Raw genomic sequence first — 24,643 nt, forward strand, 5'->3', positions numbered from 1 at the left:
CTAATCAATTCCAATTAATAAATTAGCGTATTTTCTCGGTTGACGTCGCTAACAATACGGGTTAACAAATCTAGTACTATAAATAATACGAAAATACACATCAAAAGTGTACTATATTTTTTTCTCAAACGCGCAACAAAAAAGTTGTTTGATGTGCAAAAATATTATTTTCTCATCAAATATACTAATTGCACAGCAAATTTAACCGAGCGTACATCAGTAATACTCATACTCATATTATCAATACAACTATTCTTGCAACATGTTTTCTAATATGCATTTTAAAAGTAGCTCAATAATAATGTCTCAAAATTTCAGAGAACTTGTTCGGCAAAGGACAATGTTCGTTCTCCATACATTGTTCGCCTAAGAACCAACAATTTTGACATATTACTACCCGAAAGCGAAATAATACGATTCTGTGTGTAAGAACAATGATTCCTGATGGACACTTGCCATAAAATTAATGATTAAGAATATTAAATCACAGCGATTTTATAATATGTCGTTTATGACAACATGGCGTCTAATGTATTGTGTGAATGTATGAACACCGATTCGCGAAAAATGTTTTGTATTGTCGTCACGCCGAGTCGCAGCCAAATAGTATAAAATAATAGAACAAGTTTTAGAAATACAACTCGGCATTCCACTTTTATAATATGCCCACATATTGCACGTAAATAAACAACATGAATCGTAGGTTGTTTCCACCCTTGTCATCTGACACATGAAATAAACTCCTATTGTATTATAGATATCGAAGCCGAATCGTATATAATAATAGAATGGGTTTTGGAGATCACTCGGGGTTCCACTTTTATAAAATACCTACATATTACATAAAAATATCACGAATCATGAGTTTTCTTTTCACCATTTACATCTGACACGAGATAACAAACTCCTATCTCCATGACTACCATCGTAGTCTATGCCAAAGACTACAATATTTTAAGCAAGAAGTTTCAAACCTTAGCGGCTACGGTAACCCCTGGGCCACATACATCATGATAACATTCGGTCGACACCGGAACGAAGTCTTGCGATTATGCAAAAAAGCATCGTATTCTAGTGCGGCTATATCACGTTCAACCGGGGTTTTAATTCGACTAAAGTCCTGACTAAAGACTGGAAGAAAATACGCCGCATTGTATGAGCACTTCGTGTTCGTTAAAGCGGCTTCAGATCTAGAGCCCACATAGTTTTCTTTCCAATAATATCCGCAAGTAGCGCTGCATGATCTTTACAACAAAAACGGCAATATTTATTAAGGTGCCAAAATTATATGATTACTTTGGCACGGTATTATATACGTTCGAAGATTTGTCATTTTCATTCATTTCATCATCATTTATTTTTATTTTATTTTATTTTATTTTGTTTGGAAAACATACAGTGAAACAATAATCATCATCATCATTTCAGCCACAGGACGTCCACTACTGAACATAGGCCTCCCCCAATGACTTCCACATCGCACGGTTGGTAGCGGCCTGCATCCAGCGCCTTCCCGCTACCTTTATCAGGTCGTCGGTCCACCTTGTGGTGGGTTGACATTGCAGAATATGACTTTTGATAGGTTCATCATAGAATTCGGCGGGGATATCCTCACGGAGGAAGTTCGTAACAGGGCGGAACAAGATCTTATAATAATGCAAGGCCGAAGCTGTTACGCGCGTGCTCCTACGTGTAATCCGGCGAGTATGCAATAAATAGTAATGTCTGGTAAATAGTGGTAATACGTATCGTTCGTTCGTTCGTTTCAGCCGAAAAGACGTCCACTGCTGGACAAAGGCCTCCCCCAAGGATTTCCACGAAGACCGATCCTGCACCGCTCGCATACAGGCACCTCCCGCGACCTTCACCAGATCGTCGGTCCACCTAGTGGGAGGCCTGCCCACGCTACGTCTTTCGGCTCGTGGTCGCCACTCAAGAACTTTCCTGCCCCAGCGGCCATCAGCTCTACGAGCTATGTGCCCCGCCCCGTCTATGTCTGTATGCGCTACGATTACAGGGTATCATTTTGCATAGTCGCAAGATTTCACTCCGCTGCTGTCAAATCAATGTCGCATAATGTTATCGCAATGTGTGTGGCCCTTGGCCAAATCACAGAAGCCTATGCGAAGAAAGAGCACTTGAATGACAATAAAAATCAGGGTTACCATTTTATAAGATCTCCTCACTATTGAGGGTAACAAAGTAACATTAATAATCTAGCCATTAATTACATTTATTACCTATAGGTACGAGAAAGTAAAGCAACATGCGGTTTTATTTTAATTTGTAAAATATTTGTTCCAAGTTTAGTTTTACAACAGTATTGCTGTTTCAGCTGTCACTGTGAAGCTTTGGGAAAATAAATAAATAGAAAAAATATTAACATACATATTTATTTAAGTTTTTATGTTCATTATCATAATATGCCAATTTAAGTTACACTGTGTGACAGTCTACTGAAATACAACTACTTTTCTTACAGGACCAATATCAAATTCTCAAAAAAATTCACATCCTCGTGATGGTGATAATTTCTATGGAGAGGTTTTTTTTATATTCGGTCTCTTGGGATAAGTTATTCCATTTGAGCAGTAGAATTAATCCTTTTTATTCGATCACATATAAAAACAATACAAGTGTTGAGGAAAACTTCTTCTTTGGTATGGTATCACTACGGAGTTATAATGTCGGCAACTCTGTATCACTGACTTGTAACTTTCAAACAACATGAATAATAAGGGCACCACATTGGTTTTCTTTCTGAAAAAAGGCTTTCAGTTTTAGTACTAACCCTTTAGCACTATTTCATTGAAATAAAAATACAATAAACGCACAGAAGACTGAAATTGAGTCAACTGACGTGACATTTATAATTTGTTGACATTATGACAGTTTGACAAGACTAGGGATTGAAAAAGTTTTAATTGAAAAAGTAAAATGACAATTTATTAAAACGATTCACAAGGATATAATCGATTAAAAATATTTATAAAATGTTCTGATACTTGCCTGTTAGTCCAGTAGAATTAGCTTTTAAATCGGAAATAATTCCTACAAAAGATTTTATTGTTTTAATGACTTCATTGGTTGCCCATTAAGACTCTCCTAAGTTTTCGACTTCGACGGAGTTGTGCTTAAGTGGTGGGGGCCCCCGAAAGGGGCGCTTTTTAGGTTTTCCGGTTATACCGCGTAAAGGACTTACCCTATCGAAAAGTGGTCTTCCTGACGGTTGAAGGGCACTTAATCCTGCATTAAATAAGACCAAATTCATATGTTTTGGACAAACCGTTCTCATGCAAATGTTCGGCAAAGTAGAAAATATGTGTGTAATTAATGACCCTCTCCACGTCCAATAGCTCGTCACCCGTAGGCTCCCAAGCCTTGTAAAGGGTCGGCTTAACCAGCGTATCCCTGTCAAGGCTCACGAGTTGGATTCGCTTATCCTTGTTCGTCCCAGCCGTTCCTTAACTGCGGTTGCTACACCTCTTCCTGGCACTCACCTGAACGACTCTGTGTTACCTACTGTGGCTGCCCCTCTTCCTTGTATCCTCCTGCATGACTACGTTGCCTAGCCGTATGCCTGGTCTAAGGTTCGACGCCAAAAATCAACAACAACAAGTTCATATTAAAACGCTGAAGAGTTTTTTGTTTGTTTGTTTGAACGCGCTAATCTTAAGAATTACTAGTTTGATTGAAATCATTATTTTTGTGTTGAATAGCTCATACATTGAGGAAGGCTATAGGATATATACAATCACTCTACGACTAATAGAGGCGAAGCAGTAAAGAAAAATGTTGCAAGCACGGGAAATAGTATTTAAACTATTTTCACTCGTACGAAGTTGATTTTGTGGCGTCGAACCTTGGACCAGGCATATGGCTAAGCAATGAAATCGTACAGGAGGGTACAAGGAAGAGGGGCAGCCACATTAGGTAACACAGAGTCGTTCAGGAGAGTGCCAGGAAGAGGTGCAGCAACCGCAGTTAAGGAACGGCTGGGACGAACAAGGATAAGCGAATCAAACTCGTGAGCCTTGTTAGGGTTACACTGGTTAAGGCGACCCTTTACAAGGCTTGGAAGCATGTGGGTAACAAGCCATTGGACGTGGAGAGGGTCATTAATTATACGTATATTTTCTACTTTGCCGAACTTTAGCGCGAGAACGGTTTGTCCGAAACATATGAATTTGGTCTTATTCAATGCAGGATTAAGTGCCCTTTAACCGTCATGAAGACCACTTTTCGATAGGGTAAGTCCTTTACGCGGTATAACCGGAAAACCGAAAAAACGCCCCTTTCGGGGGCCCCCACCACTTAAGCACAACTCCGTCGAAGTCGAAAACTTAGGAGAGTCTTAATGGGCAACCAATGAAGCCATTAAAGCAAAAAAATCTTTTGTAGGAATTATTTCCGATTTAATCAATTTTTGTGTTTAATTCTACTGGCCTATGTAGCGATTATCCAATCCTGGTTTCTACTGAAAAACTACCTCGTGGCAAGATTTTAATAAAATAATAAAATCTTTATCTTCTCTTTCACAATCTATAAAAGTTCATTTGGTCTATTATTATACATGTGCTATGAATGAGGGTTTTCGCGATTGTAAAATCCGCGAGATGGCAATACGTAGACGCGAGGTCCAAATGCTGCATGATTGGTGGATATCTGTCAATGTCATGTCAAAAATAACCAATCATGCAGCATTTGGACCTCACGTCTACGTATTGCCATCTGGCGGATTTTTCAATCGCGAAAACCCTCATTGGCATAGATTATAAGAGACTGGCAACTATACTAGGTTGATATCAGGTGATCCGTCTGCTCGTTTGCCTCCTCTCACATAAAAAAAAAATATATGTTTCTCACACTTCAACTGGCATTGGATTCAACATCGGATTCTGACACTTTTACAGTTATGATACCATGAATATCAGTTTATGGTCTTAATTATTTTTATTTTATTTACGACCTTCGACCAGTTGGACACTTTAGATAGCTTCTTGTAATAGCGTCAATATCTTTTTAGCTTTTAACGCAAATCTAGTCTTCAAAGCAGTTTAATCGATTTATTTTATTTTCAAAATCGATATTTTATTGTCTATGATGGCCGCAGGAACATCACTATACATGGACTCCCAGCAATAAAGTACGGTAATGCCTCGTACAGATTTTATCGGCAAAAATTATGGAACTTGATAGGTTTTAGACCATGCCACGCACCAAAACGTCCGGAAGTTGTAATAGTATTATAGAATAAACGTTAAAAGACTTATTTATTTATTTTTTCAATGCTTAAGTGTCCATTAGAATGAAAGGGTGCTTAATGTATTAAAAAAAATAGAAAATAATTATGATGGGTTAATGTTTTTGGGCGGTTTTTTAGGCGGTTTCTGACAATGTCCTTTAATAATAATAAAATCAAAATAATATTCTTTGTATAGCATTAATTCTTAAAGTTGAACTGAAAATCTATTTTGCCTCTTTTCTAACCCTCTTACTAATAAAGCTTACACGCTCGTTGAACAGTGTTTTAAAGTGACGTTTAGTATGGAAATGTCATTTTAAAACAGTGATCAACAACTGTGTTACTTTTTATTAGTAAGGGGGTTACACTTTAAGCCGTTCAATAATGCAGTCCCGACGATCCACCGACATGAGTCGGCGACTTTTCAGCGACAAACAAAAACGGTGACATGATTCGTTTGAAATAAGGCCGCCGACACTAAGTCGCCGGACTTGGTGTATTGTGTAAAGTGAAATGGATTTAAAAAATCCAGGGTGAATGTTAAATTTACCTAACTGTCCCCCTTTTTTTTTTAAATAAAGTATATTATGCAAGCATTTATAGGGCTTGCGATTCGACCCAAGTATATCACATCACCTGCCGAGGCCAAAAATATACCTGTTGGCCAAAAACGCAAGCATGGACGTTCGATTATTTTGACAAATAAAATTATTTTAATTTAGATAAACTGCAGTGCACGATAGAAAAATTGAGAGATTTTTTTTAAATAAATGATGTAATACATTTACTGTGCACACGTTATTATTAGCTATGCATTCATAAAATAGCTTCACTTTTTAAATAAATAGCAATGCGTCACGAACTTAAATTGCTGCTAAGATTTTAATATTTTGAGGTAATTATTTTGCTGTGCAATCAGCATTTTTGCTTAGAATTCGGATTTTTTTAGTATGCAAAAGGATGATTTTTTGACTTGCGATTAAATATCAATGATCGTCACTTACCATCAGGTGAGATACAGGCCAAGAGCTTCCTCGTTGGGGATAAAAAAAAAAAAACTACTAACCAAAACAATGTGTGCTTACATTTAAACGGTTGTCCACCCACACCTAACTAAAAATACTGACACACGAACTAAAAATACTGGTCAAATACGAGTCGGACTTGCGCAACATGTAAGTAAAGAAAGTTTTTAATCGCAAAACTTATTGTGATAGAACAACAAATGCTTGCTTCTTCCAAAATTACATTATTGATTGTAATGTCTTTTGCCCTAAGGTTTTGATTCTCTTGCGAAGTGTAAGAATATAAGGCCAAATGGCCCTATCTTTAGATTGCGTTGGCTTAGAAACTTGATTTTTTTACAGCTTCAAGTTTTCTTAAGTTTACGTTCTCTTGTAACTGCATTTATACAGGGTGACTGGAACTGGACCCGTTATAGCAAATCCCCATGTAGAGTAGGTCGTTTGGATCTTACTTTACCTATTTATAGTGTTGACATTCCACCAGCTCGCACTAAGCGTTTCGATGACTCTTTTATAATGCGAACAGCTAGGGACTGGAATTCGTTGCCTGCTGCTGTATTTCCCGAAAACTATAATCCGGGCCTCTTCAAGGCGAGAGTGAATAAGCATTTACAGGGCAGATATGTACCATCCTAGACTGCATCCCACTTAACATCAGGTGCGATTGTGGTCAAATACATGCCTTGTTATGCATAAAAAAAAAATTTAAGCAGTTGTAGTGTAGGAAATATGTATTTTTATACTTATTTATAGGATCGTAAATAAGTAGGTAGGTACCTCTTAGTGCCTACTCTCTCATGTTCACGTTCAGTTTTCTAGTACTCGACTTTCGATCCTAAGAAGATAATTAAAAATTAGGATATGAATGAAATTATTCAACTTTTATGTTTAAACATTTTTTTATTGAACAACTGCTGCCTTCAGATGACATTCTTAATTGTCCTCAGAGCAACTTTAACCAGCTTCTAAAAAGAGATACAAAAAATTTAATTCGTTATTTTGCAAGGAGTGCGTACCTACACATTAATACCGCAAGACAATTTCGTGCACAAAACAGCATCAGTCGTCTTTTTATTGGAAAAAATAAAGTTGAACAAAATTAATTAAAAAAGTGATGTTTCAAATTCAATTGATACCTACTATTTACTTACTTCATTACATAAAATTATCACTTCACGGGATTTATTGCAACAATATCTATTTTAACGGTAAATAAAATATTTACCCTCACGACGTGATAATTTTATTAATAGTAAAAAAAAATGCAACATAACAGTTTAAAATTTCATTACATAGGTCATATTAAAACTCTGTTTTCATTAATAATACATAATTACATAATTTGATTTATTTCTCTCACAACAGATAATACCTAACATAGGTTCAAACGTGTGACAAAACAACTTACAATACCCGGCGATAAATATTGCACATCGACCTTTAGAAAGAGACAATCGGCTAATTTCGGTTTTATAGTATATGACTTGATTTTATTTTTAAAAATTACTGGTCGATAGGTTACTTTATTTTGATGAATAAATGTTAGTAAAAGTTTTTTTCTAAAACTGATAGTTTAGCTGGAAAAAAATATTTTCCATCCCAATAGTACGCCGGCTGCGCTCGATTCGGATATAATGACGTCACGCGGCCCTGCGTACGTTGACTTTTAGCGGCAAAAACGGCCTATGTTTATTACTTAATATCTTCGTAAGTAATGGTCCGATTTGGATAATTCAAAAAGATATATCTTTCTTATGTCTTAAAGATTAACGTAGATACTAGTTTTATTGAATTTTCTACAACAGTACTGATCCTCATTGGAGCCACTTTTGACTCCTCATCATTCAAAAACTACTGTGCATTAACTCTTCAAATTTGGCTCATGTATTGAGACTTGCAAGATATACATCAGCTTTAAATTTCATAAATATACCTCAAACGGTTATTTAGGTATTGACGTTCAAAAATCGACATTTAGAACACTAAAATCTATCTATCACCTGTGAAATGTTTTTTTTTTTTTTTTGAAGGGACGCGCGCTGGTAGCTTGAAGAGCTTTTCCAACTTCACCGGGCAGAGTGGCGAGTACAGAAGGTACTCTAGCCGTTTGGCGATCGTCGGTGCGCGTGCCGACGAGGCCGAGTGTGGGCTTCGCGAAGCGAAGCCCAGGCTCGTCCGCGTCGGTCGCAGACCGACGTTCGCGATCGGGCCGTATCGAGCGCATAAGGCGCCCGATCAGTGGCGAACCCAACTAGAGGGTTGCCCACCGCGGTGTTGGACCAAAGTCCAGCCTACGGCGGGCTCACTCTAGTGGGCCCGATCGAGGACCTGTGAAATGTTAAAATTTACTGGTTTTTTATTTGTTCCTTTGTATTTACATAACTAACTTTCTGGATGACAAGTTTGAACCTTCGAGGTCATCTGGAAGTGGTTAGAACTTGGTATATAGGTCAGACATGTAGATTTTTGGACGTCAATACCTAAAGAACCGTTTGAGGCATATTTATGAAATTTGAAGCTGATGTTTATCTTGCAAGTCTCAACACATGAGCCAAATTTGAAGTGTTAATGCACAGTAGTTTTTGAGTGATGAGGAATCAATAGTGGCTCAAAGTGGTTCGTCTAAATATACGCACGGTGCAGTCCCCTCCCTGGAACTAGGCTTAACATGCTCCCGCATGTCTAGAATGATTGCTCAATGTTGATTTAGTCGATTTTTTCCTGATGGGAACATGTAAGACAAAAATAAAATTTCCAATTTTACAGACCTTCTAGAGCAGATGCCGCGAAAACTATACAATTTATCAAAAAAGTTGACTATCTCACCTGTAGCAAATTGAATATGCTTTTTTTGGTTCATAGTAGTCATGTCACTAGGACGCATAGTTTCCGAGGATTAAGCGAAAAACCGAAAAGTGGCACCTTTAAACCCCCCTCTCCCCGTCGGCTCAAGGGCTAAGGACGGGGACTTTTGCTATGTTCACCTCCTAACTAGTCTAAATAAAGTCCTGAAGTCAGAAATTGTGTTCTACAGTTTTCCATCTAGAATGATTTATTGACTGGACTATTATAGTCGTTTTGTCAATGACGTTTTGTCAATCGTATAGGTAGTGTGCGACAGAGATAACGCTCTACGAGCCGAAATTAACCGATTCTCTTTCAAAAGGTCGATGTGCAATATTTATTGCCGGGTACTGTACAAAGAATTATACAGCTGCATTATCCTTAAATTATTTATTATTGCGAGTATCTTATGTTCTTGTACATTTAGATAACCACTGAACGAAGTTTAAAATAAATAAGTTAATGGATCTTTTATTATATACAGGGTGGCCAGGCAGTTGACGTTTAAAACTAAAATTTAGATTTCATCAAGGTGTATCTAAATCACCCCTATGTATGTTCTACGATTTTCCTTTGTTTAGGAGATAGAGTTGATTTTGTGATTTATCCTAAACTATCACCTATGGCTGGTTTTTAATTCTTTTCTCACTCTGGCGAGCACTTGTAGTTTATTCTTACTTACTTACGTTAGAGAACCTTCCACACCTTACCTACCTACCATGGGGGTGATTTAGATACACCTGGATGTAAAGAATCTAAATTATAAACCTATAATTTAGATTCATTGATTTGAACCTCAATACCCTGGCCACCCTGTATAACAACACTTACGATTTGGCGGTACAGTAGCCAAGCCTAAAGTTTTATTGAATTCTTCGTCGGTCCAATCTGCGAAATTATTGATGCCAAAGCTCACGCCTTCTTGTGCAGCATTTCTCTTGTTTACGTCTATCAAATATCGCACAAATAATTCATATCGAAACAGATACTCGTTGTAATCTTTATAATTACGGCCCATTTCGGCAATGAACTTATGGAATAATCTAGGGGCATCGTTGAGGTCATAATAAATACTAGGGTCAGCGATAATGCAATTAAACGCCCAGAAACAAATGACGATTATACCAAACACTTTCATTTTTTTCAGTCAACTGAAAACTGGTATTGGAGGTACTTTTTCACCATTTTTAAAGCAGCACTTTTTCATTAGTGCCGTCGCTTATACTTAATCGATTAGATTAAGGCAATAAAATACTTCAATCATATAGAAAATAACACATTCAAGTTTCTCGATTTGCGAGTCAAATCGGATTGACGGACTCATGTGAATTTACAGTTCTACATTATTAAACTCTGTATTAGAATATTTATTACGAGTATACACACTAACATAATTTCTTTTACCTCTTGGTACAAAACTACAGATAGAGTGTTAATTAATATGAGATCTAAAAGGTATATAATGTATACCTAGTTTGTATTAAATTTCATTTGGCAATAAATATTATGTATAATGGATAAGTGACAATCTTGGACGAAAGTGACAACCTGTTAACTGAGAGCTGCAGACTGGATTATACTGGATATGACCACTAAAACCTATAGGAGTTAGAAACAAAGAAAGCCTCAATTTGGGCTACTATAAAATATGTGATATTTCTTACCTTGCGACTTTAGGAGATGAATCCAAAGAGTTTTCAAAAATTATTTAAAAAAAATTCAGTTTAAAACATTTTATTTGGTTTTTAATTCTCAGTATTCACGGTAGCGAGATCGGGATTGTGGAACCACGCGGTCCTTAGCAGCATCTAATGAAGTAAATAAAATAACATATTTTGTACTTATTTGCAAAACAAAAACGCCTTTTTACAATATTTTAAGTAGGTATCATTTAGTTAAGTACTTTTAGTGTGTCAAATGTGACGTGGAAGCGCTTTAGGGAATTTTTATGTAAGAAATGAGGACATGAAATAGATTCTAGTAACGTAATAAAAACAAATTATCAACAATGAGAGAAAACTTATCAATAAGTATAATTTAAAAACTTATCCAATACTTACGTGGTTTCGGATTAAAGCCATTAATTAATGGATACATTTCTTCTTCAGTATAATCTGCGAATTGATTAATATCATATGTCGCTGTTTCGCTGAGCTCGTTTTGTTTGTTTATTTGCCTGAGATTGTACACAAATCTGGCATAATGTACAAGTAAATCTTCGGTATCCTTGTATTCCCGCTGATACTCCTTCACATATTTATAGAACAAAAATGGAGCGTCCCTCAAATCGTAGTGGACGTCCCCTGCATCCGCGAAAATGGCCAAAACGGAAATTAAAATAATACTGTACACTTTCATTATGGTTCCGCCCGGTTCCCTGTCAATCTCAATGGACAGCGCGGTCCAACATTTTCTTTTATATTCCTGTTGCTCAAATTTCCGATTAAAAAAATGTGTTATGTCCAATCAATTAACTTTGTAACGAATTAGTACACAGAAGTCAATTATGTAAAACAATGATTAGCGATTTAATAATTTACTACGCTTGTTAATAAATTACTTACCAAGATTATTGTTAATGTTTTAGTGATTGCTGTTGTGTTAACAAGTTGGCTTACTACATTACTTTAATCCTTTTTCACCCTGTATACTAATGAATATTGAAGAAAAAACGCTAATTCGAGTTGATATGGCCATGAAATGTCTATACTTGTACTATTATTTATTATGTAATCAAAGGTAAGTAAATGATGAGTTGTTTATTCGTCTGTAAAGTGTGAATTTTGCCCACGGTACGGCACGCCCAGGGGGCGGCAAATCGGGCGCTCAGAGCTTCAGAGAAGAGAAGCTCAGGGCGCTCAGAACAGCTGGGATCTCGCAGCTGTTCCCGTCTGACGGAGGTAATGGTGTGTTCAATGCAGGCGGGGGCGCCCCCACAATCCCAGCCGCTGACCATCACCGTGGAGGGAAATCAGGAGGCGATCTTATCCTCATCCTCCTCTGATTAGAGATGGGTTAGGTATACTAGGTAAATTTGATACTAGGTGCACCTATTCCTAGTATTTATTAATACTCGATCCAAATACCTATTCCACCTAGTACGTAGTAATTTAGCATACTTGACGCGACTAGTGCGGACTAATCCACGTAATATGACTTTAAAATACAATTTTCTTTGAAAAGATACAACCGTAGTATGAATAATGCAATTTGAAATTGAATAATAATTCCTCCCTTCATACTTCTACAGGTTTAAAAGTTGGCGTATTTAAAAGATACCTATCAATTTCATAAAAATATTTACATATTTTTTCTTATTTACATGAATATGGTTTGACTAAGTACGTTTGTGTGCGTTTGCTTCGTCGCGCTCAAATTTGTTTGGTCAGACAGAGACGGAGTGAATCTCTACGTTCGCACATAAGCTTAGCGAGAATTACTAGGTGCGCGTAATACACGACTACGGATTACGCAATAATAACCTCTATTACTTTAATGGTACGGTCGGAAATCGTGTAATTTATAAAATACTAGGTGGATCAAGTATTTAAAAAATTGGAATAGGTGCCGCCTAGTACTGTAAAATACCTAGTGTGTATCTGTTCTAGTAAATACGTCTCATCTCTACCTCTGACCCCTTCGCCGCCGATGGATCGAGGGCGCGTTTAGATCGTCCTCGCGCTCTCGCTCGGCGCCCTCCTTTTGCAACATGACGCTTTCGCAGAAGGAGGCTATGACCGCCCAGGCCTCATTGCTGCCTGATTTTGCCGCCCCTTGAACTTGCCGCCTGGGGCATGGGCCACGACTTGCCGAACGCACGAAAAGTATAAAAATTGACATATCTCCTAAACTATAAAACTTTAGTTATAGAAAGTAAGGTTCAATAATTAGCAAATGACCTCCTCTATACGCATATTAGCTATGGCGGGTTCAGTTCCAGTCACCCTGTATTATCAAATAATGATCTCACGTGTCCTCTTTAACAGATGGATATCGATTAATCCCAACTTAACAGTTTTACTTATAGCCATAAAAGTTGGCTCAAGCGTAACTACCTACCTATTTTTTAAAGAAGTGACTCTTCTACAGACACATTTTTGGGGTAAAAACCTTTCCTTTAATGAAATGAAGTAGAACTAGGCTTTTAAATGGTGCCAATATTGGTGGGAAGTGGAAATGCATACGTTTGAAAGTGCTTGTCGCGGGAGGGTCGATTTTTGTGATGACCAGTGTAGTTTTCAAAAATATAAAAGCAAATACTTATTTAGTTTAAAACTATTTATTTTGTTTTTATTTATTAGTATTCACGGTAGCGAGATCGGTATTGTGGAACCCTGCGGTCTTGAGCAGCATCTAATAAAGTAAATAAAATAATATAATAAGTAAGTTGCAAACAAAACTTTTCAACAATATTTTATGTATGATTTAATTATTTTTAATGAAAATTACGAGTGTCAAATAGATATTATGTTTTTTACGAGTCTTTCAGGTCCATGTGACGTGAAGCGCTTTGGGGAATTTTTGTTTAAGAAATATGATAGGACATGAAATAGATTCCAGTAACGTAACATACTGCAATAAAAACAAATTATTAACCTATCAATATCATTTAAAATCCGAAAAAAATGCAAATATCTTTTAATATATAGAGAAGATCTACAACAATAATTACGTAGCTCCGGTTCTATCTTTACGCCATCCACATATGGCTTCATTTCTTCATCAGTATAATCTGTGAATTGATTAATATCAAATGTCGCTGTTTCACTGAGCTCGTTTGCTATGTTTATTTCCCTGATCTCAGACACAAATCTGGCATAATGTATAAGTAAATCTTCGGTATCTTTGTATTCCCGCTGATACTCCTTCACATATTTATAGAACAAAAATGGAGCGTCCCTCAAATCGTAGTGGACGTCCCCTGCATGCGCGAAAATGGCCAAAACGGAAATTAAAATAATACTGTACACTTTCATTATGGTTTCGCCCGGTTCCCTATCAACGAGGTCCAACATTTTCTTTTATATTCCTGTTGCTCAAATTTCAGTTTAAAAATTATGTGTTGTGTCGAATCAATTAAGTTTGTAACAAATTAGTACACAGAAGTCAATTATGTAAAACAATGATTGCGATTTAATAATTTACTACGCTCGTTAATAAATTAGTTACTAAGATTATTGCTAATGTTTTAGAGATTGCTGTTGTGTTGGCTTACTACATTAGGTACTTTAATCATTTTCGAATGTCATGTCATTCTCATAAAATAGCTTATTTATTGGTGAATCCTACAAAACCTAGTGCTACTACGCCCCTTAAGACAAAATCATTACTGTCGTCTGGAAGTACTTTCAGATAAAATATTTAGCACACAAAGAACGTCAAAGGAAAGCTGTGTAAGTACCTATGTACCGTGTTAATCATAATGTACATATACGAAAACGACTGCCTATTGTCCGAATGAAACAAAACAACACCATGATTACGTGTCCAATTTGCCGTTTCTCAGGAAACAACTAAGTAGGTAATCGACGTAAATGCCCCGTCTGAAACCGGATTTGCGAGAGCTTTTCTCGACACACCTATTTGGGCAAAAAAGTGCCCATTATGTGCTTAGCTGAAATAATCTATACTTACTTATTGTGTGCCATTAGTTACCGATACACGTACGGGAATTTGAGTCTATAATTTTGTTTTATTTTCAGCTCTGACTCTGACTAGCATTGCTACCACAGATAATATTACCTCTAGGGCGTTCATTGTACCTACTTAATGGATCTTTTATGTTTTATAACTTTTTTTAAGTTTTGATTTTTGATTCACACATCTCACTCATCTAAATACCTATAGATATTAAATAGAGCAAAATGTAATGTTGCCTATTACCCGGGTATACCCACGCGAGTCCAATGTATCTATTGCTCGGATAATTGTTGAAATTTCAGCAATGATTAATTGAAACATTCACAATTTCACATTAAACGAGAACCGAAGAATGTACGATTCAGTGAATAGCCCGCGTATTATTTTCAAAGGACCATTAGTGTACGTCAATGGGAGTATCAATAACCATCGAAAAGTATGTTTTTCTAGAATAATTATTCAAATTTTCAGTTGCTAATTAAGTTTTCCATTTCCATAATGTTTTAACATTTAAATGGTAGCGGAGTGATAATTTATACGACATCAAATTGTTTTCTTTGAATAATATTAAGTGAGACTTAATTTAACGGTTTTCATTCATTTTGCTGTCGGCTGAAAATGTTGTAATTAATAAACAAGTCATTGTAAGCGCGAATCACGTCTTTAGCTTTTTACCAGTAAATTAAGAAGGATAATGAATAAAAACGTATAATAAGACAAATTCTAGGTACGATAGCAATTAGGGGAAAATTTAACAACTAAAAAACTTATTTCATGAGCTATGTTTAGTTATTTGTTCAATATTATATCCGACGACAGACAAGGTACGGATGACAGCATATCAAGCTTAATATTTTGGTATCATATTATGTTGTTGAAATAGATGCTATTTTACAAATGTCTTATTTATCTACTTGCTATTCTTAACGCATAACGTTCCAGTTCATAAGATGAATAAACTGCGTATAAGACCTCTCTCTTTTTAAATCCCATGCCCAAAAGCCCTTCGAAAGTCTTCTCGGGTATATCTACTTTTTCCCTCTTGCTGCATGCACCCTCCTCACGATCTTCCCACTTATTTCCTATAGCAATATCTGACTTCCTTGTATGTCAATAAGCAAAAGGGCTTATTTTTATTGCGCCCTTCTACCTCCCAGTGTGAGCCCGGCTTAAGGGACAATAGGCATTTTGTATGAGACAATATAACCCGCAGATACAACAAAAGCCCTGACATTTAATTAAACCCGCAAAGTTAAAATCCTGCATTTGTTTGTCACAATATGTACCTTATTTACATGTTTTATCTCAATTTTATTAAGGTTTGGGTTAACTTCGCGATTTTTGAGTTATCTTATATGGGTTTAAGGTTTAAGGTTATGAAACTTTCTAATCCTTATGATTTTTTTGTGTTTCTGTGGTCACAGTCTCACAGTTATCTGAAAATGTTACGTTTTTCAGTTCTGAAAACCTAGGCATGTATTAAGTAGGCAGTTCAGTATGCCAAGAGTAAGAAATGAAAAAGGTTACAATATAATATTATCCTCAATGACTGTCAATTTAAATATACTTACACGTAACTTTTAGCTGGACGAACGATAGATAAAAAAAAACATTTCAATATGAAAATAAATTCCACTTCCATTCTTTACTTCAATTGTTTTTCGTGCCGAGAGTAAGAAATAGGAACAATATTGTAAGAGGCAATTTTTATTTGTTTAGGAATAGGTATTTAATTATAATAATAATAAATGTATGTTTATCACATGAATTATTGTATTACAAAGTTTCATTAAAGGTAACTTAGAAGGAACTATTAATAACCACAAACTTGGGTCTTGTGGGACTTATTAATAAAATTTTATTACCATTTTTCTTTATTATGCTTAATTTTAAAATATTTTACTTAATCATTTACTTACTGTTTTTTTTTTGTGAATATCAATTAATACAATACTAACTCTTATAGCTATTTAAAATCACACTATTTACATGAATGCATTTGAATACAAAATATCACAACAGTCACAGGGATCACACATAACGATAAATCTTTGATTAAATAATGCAATGCAAGTCAAATTTAATAGAAAAAGTTGACTATGAATCTTTAGGGTCATAAGATATTTCTTAATCAGCAACTTTACTTTTAACGTTAAGCCGGACCAGACGGGTGTAATGTGTAATGCAAGATTACGTGTGATGTAACACGAATTCTGCGGGTGGACGGCACTACGAACATTACATGTAAAGTGCTGCCCCCCCATACTATTTCTATTACATTACACGATACATTCCATTACGCGTTACACCCGTCTGGACCCGGCTTAAACCTATACTATTCAAGTTGTCAGACGAAACGATGTAAGAAAAACAAGAACTTCTAAGTGGGTATATTCCCCCAATACGTGTTATTATAGGTTCGATACCTGTGATACTATAATTAATTACTTTTGTTACTATTAAGAAACCCAAGCTAAATTGGAAGTTCAAAAATATCTTACATCGTTTCCACACATCATGTGTTAGAACATCATCGGATCTATCTCATTGAGGTATTTTAAAAGGACGGACTAAGTTTATCTAACCTAAATAAAATCTAAAACTTATCAGTTGATATTGTCTTGGTAGAACTTTCATTTCCATTGGTAAATACAATGTTAGAGTATAATTTATGACGTACCTACACAAGATATTGAATATCTTTTTCTAATATATCGCTACATGAAAAGCTATAGAATTAACTTATACTACGTATTCTTCACCAGATCGTCGGTCCACCAAGTGGTCTGGCCATACTACGCCTTCCGGCCCGTAATCGCCACTTGAGAACTTTTCAGCTCTACGAGCTATGTGCGACGATCTGGTGAAGGTTGCGGAAAGTACCCTGGATGCGGGCAGCGCAGGACCGGTCTTTATGAAAATCCTTGGGGGATGGCTTTGCCCAGCAGTACTGTAGACGACATATTATCTTCAGAAACGCACGAACCAACGTAATGTATTCTTATAATTAAAACATTTAGCAAAATCGATGTAGATTCAGGCTAAACTATAAATGGGTGTCACCGATTGCAGCCTCGTCGGCCAGAGCTACACCTGAAATAATACAAATAAAACTTATTAAAACACAATCAATGTAAATAATTGTAGTACAGTCGCCAGCACATAATTATATCTAAGTATACAATTTTGCTCCAAAAATACACCTGTTTCGCATACATAATTAATTTAAGACGTCACAGAGTGTATATTAAAATGCCTCGCCTGAACGTAACTTAAAAATATTATTTAAGAATTTTCTTTGATGACAGCAATCACCATGCCAAATTTTTGAAGAAAATTCTGAATGCAAAATATTTCTCCTGCTTTTTATGACTTACGGCGATATTAAAGTATAAATACAATAATTGTATCGTCACGTCATAAAGGGACAATGTGCGGTCACGCATTTTCCCGCAACGGCGACACAACTTCCTGTAAGTGAGCAATTCGGAGGAGGTGGCGGGCGAGGAATATCTGGAATGATAACGTCAAATCTCACGTCATGTCTCTGTCTAGCTGAGCCGAAACTGGCATCAAGGTATATTCACATTGAATTATCACGTGTATGAGATTATTTTTATGGCCCATTATCTTACATAACCGAAGCCAAGTTTTTATAACAATTACCTATTAATGACAAGCAACGTTTGTAAGACTTGTGTTAGGAATAGGTTCAAATAGTGAAGTTTTCTACACTAACCATTCTCGAATTGGGCTATTGTCGGCTAGTTTAATATATTTAATCTAAATAATAAAAATAAAATGACCTACTCTAATATAACAACCAATATCTTCTCAACAGTTGAAAGGAAAATCTCAGATGAACGCGGACGCAACATAAAAAGAATAAATATTGCGCCATCCAAAATTTTAACACGAAAATTGTTTCGTGCGTCATTTTCCCTGAGCCTTTTTGTATCGGTATAAGAAATCCCATGAGCGTAAACGTTTATCGTTTTCAATTACGAGATTTCGGCTTCATCCAATACACAGTGAATATTATTAGATAGCTAATTTGCGAAAATGCTTTTGTATGTTGAAAATAAATACGTAAACCTACTTCCGTCAAATTATCATTTTATGCTATAATTACTTTCTTCTTCTTCTTCTCCGTTTCAACCAACAAACGGGCCTTTTGTCGTCAGGCCTTCCCCAAGCATTTGACAAGCCCCTGCAACTGATTAACACTTTTCACGTCATTATCCAATTTGTATAATTGGATCTTTAGAAGAGCCATGGTAAATGATTATTTTTAAAACCTCTAATTTAATTCATATAGGTATTGTTTTCTAAGGTATATATTTTTGCAGATTCTTTGGCCAATCAGGCGCTCTGGAAATATTCGCCCTGTATACATAGCTGGCGCTTCGTCCACCAACCACAGATACTAGAACAATGGCATAATTGAAACGAAATATCCGCAATCGGTATAATTTGTTCGCAAACAAATTACACTCATTGGCTATTACGCGGCGGGGTTGGAACGAAATAATTTATCAGCACAGAATACTTTACTACCGTTCCTGTTATTGTTCACAATATTGTTAGAGCCGTTTTGTTCTAAGAGAGGTTTAATTTAGACTTCACTGTTTAATTTATACCCGTGAGCAGGTTTACTCATTGTGTACCTATCTGTATAAGCTTTATTATTATATTTCACAGATTTCCCATTTAAATGTAATTGAGTAATTATTTGGGAAGGTGTAAAGGACAAAGGGTAAGGTAAAATATTCCTAAAATTAAAACAAGAAAACAGCTCTTTTACGCTATATTTAGATGAACCTATTGTATAAAGGTTATAAAGGCTTTTTGAGTGTTATAACCGGCATCATTGAGCACTCAATAACGCTAAACACTTTAGCGCAAAACTAATGAATCGAAACGGCCAATTCAATATCGGCCGTATCATTCACCGCGCCGCAGATTTGCTATGAACAAACATTTAATTTCAGATTAAATTCATGCATTGGCGATTAAAACGGAGCACTAATTGAAATACCTGAGTGAGCTGAACACATTTGGCTTTGAAACGTAGTTTGAAACTGTGCCAGTCGCACCTAGCACGCGGCAATGAGGTGAAAATATCACCGGGCGGGCTTATCACACAAGCGTTAGTTAGTCGAGCGTGTGGGGTGGCCTACTCTGAAGTTTGAACACTATAATAATGTTCATTAATAACTTAAAAAAAATACTTTTAAAAAAAAATAACTAAGAGCAACAAAATGGAAATATTTTTGACAGAGATCTGATCGATTCTCATATTTCTAATCTCGTTGGAGTAATAACTAAGTGATATTTTTCGCATGTTAGGTACTTGAAATGAAATTGAGAGCAAAGAAAGAAATCTTTTTCAGACGTTTAAGATCATTCCATCACATTTGGTAACTGCGTTATTATGAATAGCTGCTTCTGCAGCTAAAAAATACTTAATAAATACCAGAAGTGTTTTATTTACGAGTATAAACGTAAACTTTTAAGCAAGCCTACACGATAAATTGTAAGTGTACCTACGGGGTGGACCTCCTAGCGTTCACACCGCGGTTCGACTGCGGGTTTTACGGGCGAGTTTAGCAGGCAGCCGCAAACAGGTTAACATTTATCCCGTTAAAAAAACATTAGCTTTTAACGACGCACAACGTCTATTTCAATCTGAAGAGGCCTTGTCAATTGACTGAGCATTTTCAGACTGAAAATGTTATGCTGATTTGTACTTATTGTTTTATCTTTAGTACCTACCAAATAAATTTTTTTCTTTCTTTCTTTCTTTAAAAAATGAAGATGGCATTTTCAGATTGAAAATGCGCAGTAATAAAGACTTTTCATGCCTAGTTTTGAGACTATTCATTGAAAAAATATAAATTGTACCAGTACCCATAAAACAACGCCGTAAATAATTAGTGCGTGTAAGAGAAGCCTATTCCCCCGATCGCTTCGACGACAGCACAGACTGATTAGTAACTTAGTTTCGTGGCTTGTATCGTCACTTCAGTCCCTTTGGGGCTGGCAGCTATCCCGTTAGTCAGGGGATTTGATATGGGTAGGGAGATCTGTCTATTTAGTCCAGTCAATAAAGTATTATAGAGGAAAATGCGTGGAACACAATATCTGACTTCGTGACTTTATTTAGACTAGTTAGGAGGTGAACATATCAAAAGTCGCCGCCCTTAGCCCTTGAGCCGGCGGGGAGAGAAAAGTTTGAAGGTCCTATTTTTCGGATTTTTGCTTAATTCTTGCAACCACCACACCACTATTAACCAATAAAAAGTGATTAAATTTTGTGCGTTCGTTGACTGACTAATTTCATGGATACCTATTGAAATATATTTATAAATAGTAAGTGTATTTATTAAGCTTACATTTTAGAAGAAAAGTACTACTTTTGAATTAGCTTCATTTTCTGATTGAATTCATTGTTTGTTTGTTGATTGTATATTTTCCTTAAATTTTATTGTAAAATTGACAAACAAGAATAGGTACCTAATTATTAGAAGCTTATGTCACAACTTGATCAGATTTGATGGCTTAGGAGCCTAAAGCTCAGTGTTTTCTTATCGAAAGCTCAGGTTGATTTAAGCCTGTCCTAACCAAACAAATGTGGTGACCTACTTCCTAACAGACAACTAGTTTTGAACTCTTCAAATGTAGACGGTGCCCACTAGAGATTAGTGTAAAAGGTATCTCAAGTTTTCTCTTTGTAACATATCTGTAATTATTTATGACATGACATGCAATTTACTATTATTGCCGTTAAGACCTTGAAGCAAGCTTATATTGCTTGTGCCAGGACTGGAAACATTGAATTTTCGAATGGTACCAGTTTACTTATATTGATAGATACCATTTGAAAGAGCTCGTGAAGCACTTTCAGGATCAGTAATCAGTTTTTCGATATCTTGTAAAGTCTAGAAATAATCGAGTGAGATCACTTATCGTTTCCACCCTGTAGATACCATTGAGTTATAGTCGCCTCTGTAGACGCTGTAATAAAGTTCAAAGTTTACTCACCACTAAGGAACCTCTTCAGGTCTTCGCTGTTACAGTAGACCACCTCTTGAAGTACGCTATCAAGCTGCGTCTTGACGAGAGGCTTAGCGTTACACCACACCACGCGACCGTTCCGTGACCATTCCGATACTAGCATTTTTATGCTCTGCGAAATAGAAAAAATATTTTAATAATCATGATAATAACATTTACAGCCCAACAGCCGTTGTCAAGTGACGTAGAGGCTTTTGTAAACTAAACTTCAAGGGCCAGAGTGAAAGACTTCTACATCATACTTTAGCAGTAGGTACTATAGGTAGGCCGTTGGGGCAGGAAAGTTCTCGAGTGGCGACCACGGGCTGGAAGACGTAGCGTGGGCATGCCTCCTACTAGGTGGACCGACGATCTGGTAAAGGTCGCGGGAAGAGCCTGGATGCGGGCAGCGCAGAACCGTGAAAACCTTGGGGGAGGCCTTTGTCCAGCAGTGGACGTCATTTAGCTGAAACGAACGAACGAACTATAGGTACTTTATACTATAACACACCTTACGGTCCGTTGTCCTATTCCGTTCATTATCGATTCATAAGCTATCTTTAGTTTATCATCAGACACAAAAACCTAAGCTTGACTGAAATTAATTAAGTAGGTACAAAACCTTTCTAAGCCAAAATTAACACCCAATGTACATTCAAAAATAAACATGTTTTGGAGAAAGAAGTAATTTCTCTTTGTGGGCAATAAAAATGTAGATGAAGACAATTAAGTCTTTTGTAGCAGGAAAAACGCTTAATTACATGTATGACCAATCATCGAAGTTCCCAAATAAATAATGTACATTCCCACCGCTCAAAAGCTTAAACTGAAAAGGATCTCGACATACGGCAAATAACGATTACATCGGGTACGCAGAAGGCGGGTCGAAAAGAATCCTTTTTCAAGTCAATTAATTATGCTTTAAAGGATTCGGGACGAGCCCGACTTCGGAAGCCAAATGGAACGAAAACACATTCGGCTGGGACGTAAAATAACAGAGCCATGTTTGCCGGTCGCGGTTTTACGCCAAAAATTTTCATAATTGTGACGCTCGCTGCGCTGTAAGGGCGACTGAACGTGCCAGTTTAGTGTAAGGTACAGTTTTATTTATTTTAAACGACAGATAGTGGTGGCAAAGTTTGTTGTTACATTTCATCCCAACAATTTCCAGATACTTGACATATACTGCTTGGTTACGCAGATGTACGCTCAACTTTAGTTTATTTTTAATTCCCAAATAGTTTTGTCTGCAGGTAGAAAACTGTTTGGTTTCCACATCTCTGTGGTCATTCTTGGCGTTTCTGAACGTCAAGCTTTGACACACTTCACCGTAAAAACTTTATCGCAACGCACATATTCGCAGTCTCGCGAGTGAAAAAACCGCACTTTTATCTCCCGCAAATCGCATCATAACGCACAACGCATTCGCATCAAACCACCCACGCAGTCAAAGCCCAAATTGCTCGTGACCTGAACCCCCTGCAGGGGAAGTGAAGCCGATCCATCTTCATCCCGGAGTGTCCCGGTGCCAGCAGTGGTCGAGCTGACGGAAGGGGACCCGAGATTGGCTCAGAGGTTAGTGGGACCAACTATTTCTCCTCTGCAGGCAAAATCATTTGGGAAACGTAATTTGGACTTCCGATTAAGATCCCGCCTGGTGTGGCTATTTACACGCCACACCACTGCTACTAGGTCAAAAAGCTTAGGCAAAAAGCTATTTAAAATACTTACTGAAATGTTTATTTAATTGGAATGAACATTTGTGACCGTCTTAAGTGTTACAAATAAGGGATTTACTTCTTAAGCTAAAAAATAATCACGTTAGAGCATTGATGAATGTAGTAATTAGTTGATAACAGCTTTATTAAGTAAACAACTGTGTGTATCGAGCACTCAAAAAACGAGATAAACCTAACGTCAGAAGAAACCTGCCGTTAAAGGTGAAAGGGAACTCTTAATGGTGTTAAAATTGTTAGAAATGTAATTGCGAAAAGCGGGAAAACCTTTTAAAAAACTCCCTCTTACTATCTTTGAAGTTTCTTTTTGTATTTTGGGACGCCAGTGAAGCAAGTAATTAGGGTAAAACGTGTTCATTTTTAGTTAGTTTCGAAGCTCTTTTACTATCTTCACAGTTCCTTTTAAGTTGAAAAGCAGTAATAATGTTTTTGTGACAGAATCTTAGGAGTTGAATTGAGTGAAGAGGAAATTAATAAAAATCTTACATTTTAGCAATATTAAAAGTGAACTTTTTAATTAAAATACTAAGTTTTATTATGAGTAATGAAACATGTCCCTCCTTAGGATTTAATCAAATATGATTCTCAGTACCCTCAGCGAAATGCAAAAATAAAATGGTATTATCGCAAATCAGTTTCTTTTCAAAGCTTTTGTACATATTCAGTTATAGCAATTATTATTCTGTGGTTATAGCCCTATAATAATACGAGAAGAAAAAAAACAATATTATGAATTTATTTAATATGTTTTCAAAATCCCTTTCATATTTTGCTCTGCCAAACCAAACTTCGTGAGCACACAAACATTTAATAATCGTGCGTGTTTTGTAACCCTTATTTGCTCGTTGGTATACTTGTAGATATTTAAACTACGCTGCGGTCGGCGCGTCAACATTGCATGTGATTTGACGTTGCGGCTTGCGGCCGGAATATTAAATGAAGCTAATACGCCTCATATTTTCAATATTGTTAAAATGAATATGTCTATAGTTTGTTAGAGTCGCGGTCGGTATGACCTGGGTCAAAGGTGCTCTACAGGTCACTGATTCGGAAAGTTATTTGAACTATATTAATACCTACTAGTAGATTTTAAAAGG

General features: G+C 36.4%; 1 protein-coding gene and 1 long non-coding RNA gene across 4 annotated transcripts in view; both read right to left on the reverse strand.

Annotated features, from left to right (window-relative positions):
• Nucleotides 1-10,832: 10,832 nt before the first annotated feature.
• LOC135074999 (uncharacterized) lies at nt 10,833-11,487 on the reverse strand. Its single transcript, XR_010257937.1, has 2 exons — nt 11,175-11,487; nt 10,833-10,922 (listed from the first exon to the last, which is right to left on the reverse strand). It is a non-coding gene; the product is annotated as an uncharacterized LOC135074999 (long non-coding RNA).
• A 5,102-nt stretch (nt 11,488-16,589) lies between these two features.
• The window catches only part of LOC135074601 (sodium-independent sulfate anion transporter-like), a 54,417-nt gene continuing 46,363 nt past the window's right edge, over nt 16,590-24,643 (reverse strand). For all 3 annotated transcript variants that reach the window (XM_063968945.1, XM_063968947.1, XM_063968946.1), the window contains exons 11-12: nt 21,799-21,943; nt 16,590-17,847 (exon numbers count right to left, since the gene is read on the reverse strand). In XM_063968945.1, coding sequence (XP_063825015.1) covers nt 17,801-17,847; nt 21,799-21,943 — 192 coding nt within the window. In that variant the 3' untranslated portion in view covers nt 16,590-17,800. The remainder of the gene's footprint in view (nt 17,848-21,798; nt 21,944-24,643) is intronic.

The sequence above is a fragment of the Ostrinia nubilalis genome, chromosome 9, assembly GCF_963855985.1.
Source record: "Ostrinia nubilalis chromosome 9, ilOstNubi1.1, whole genome shotgun sequence".
Taxonomy (NCBI): domain Eukaryota; kingdom Metazoa; phylum Arthropoda; class Insecta; order Lepidoptera; family Crambidae; genus Ostrinia; species Ostrinia nubilalis.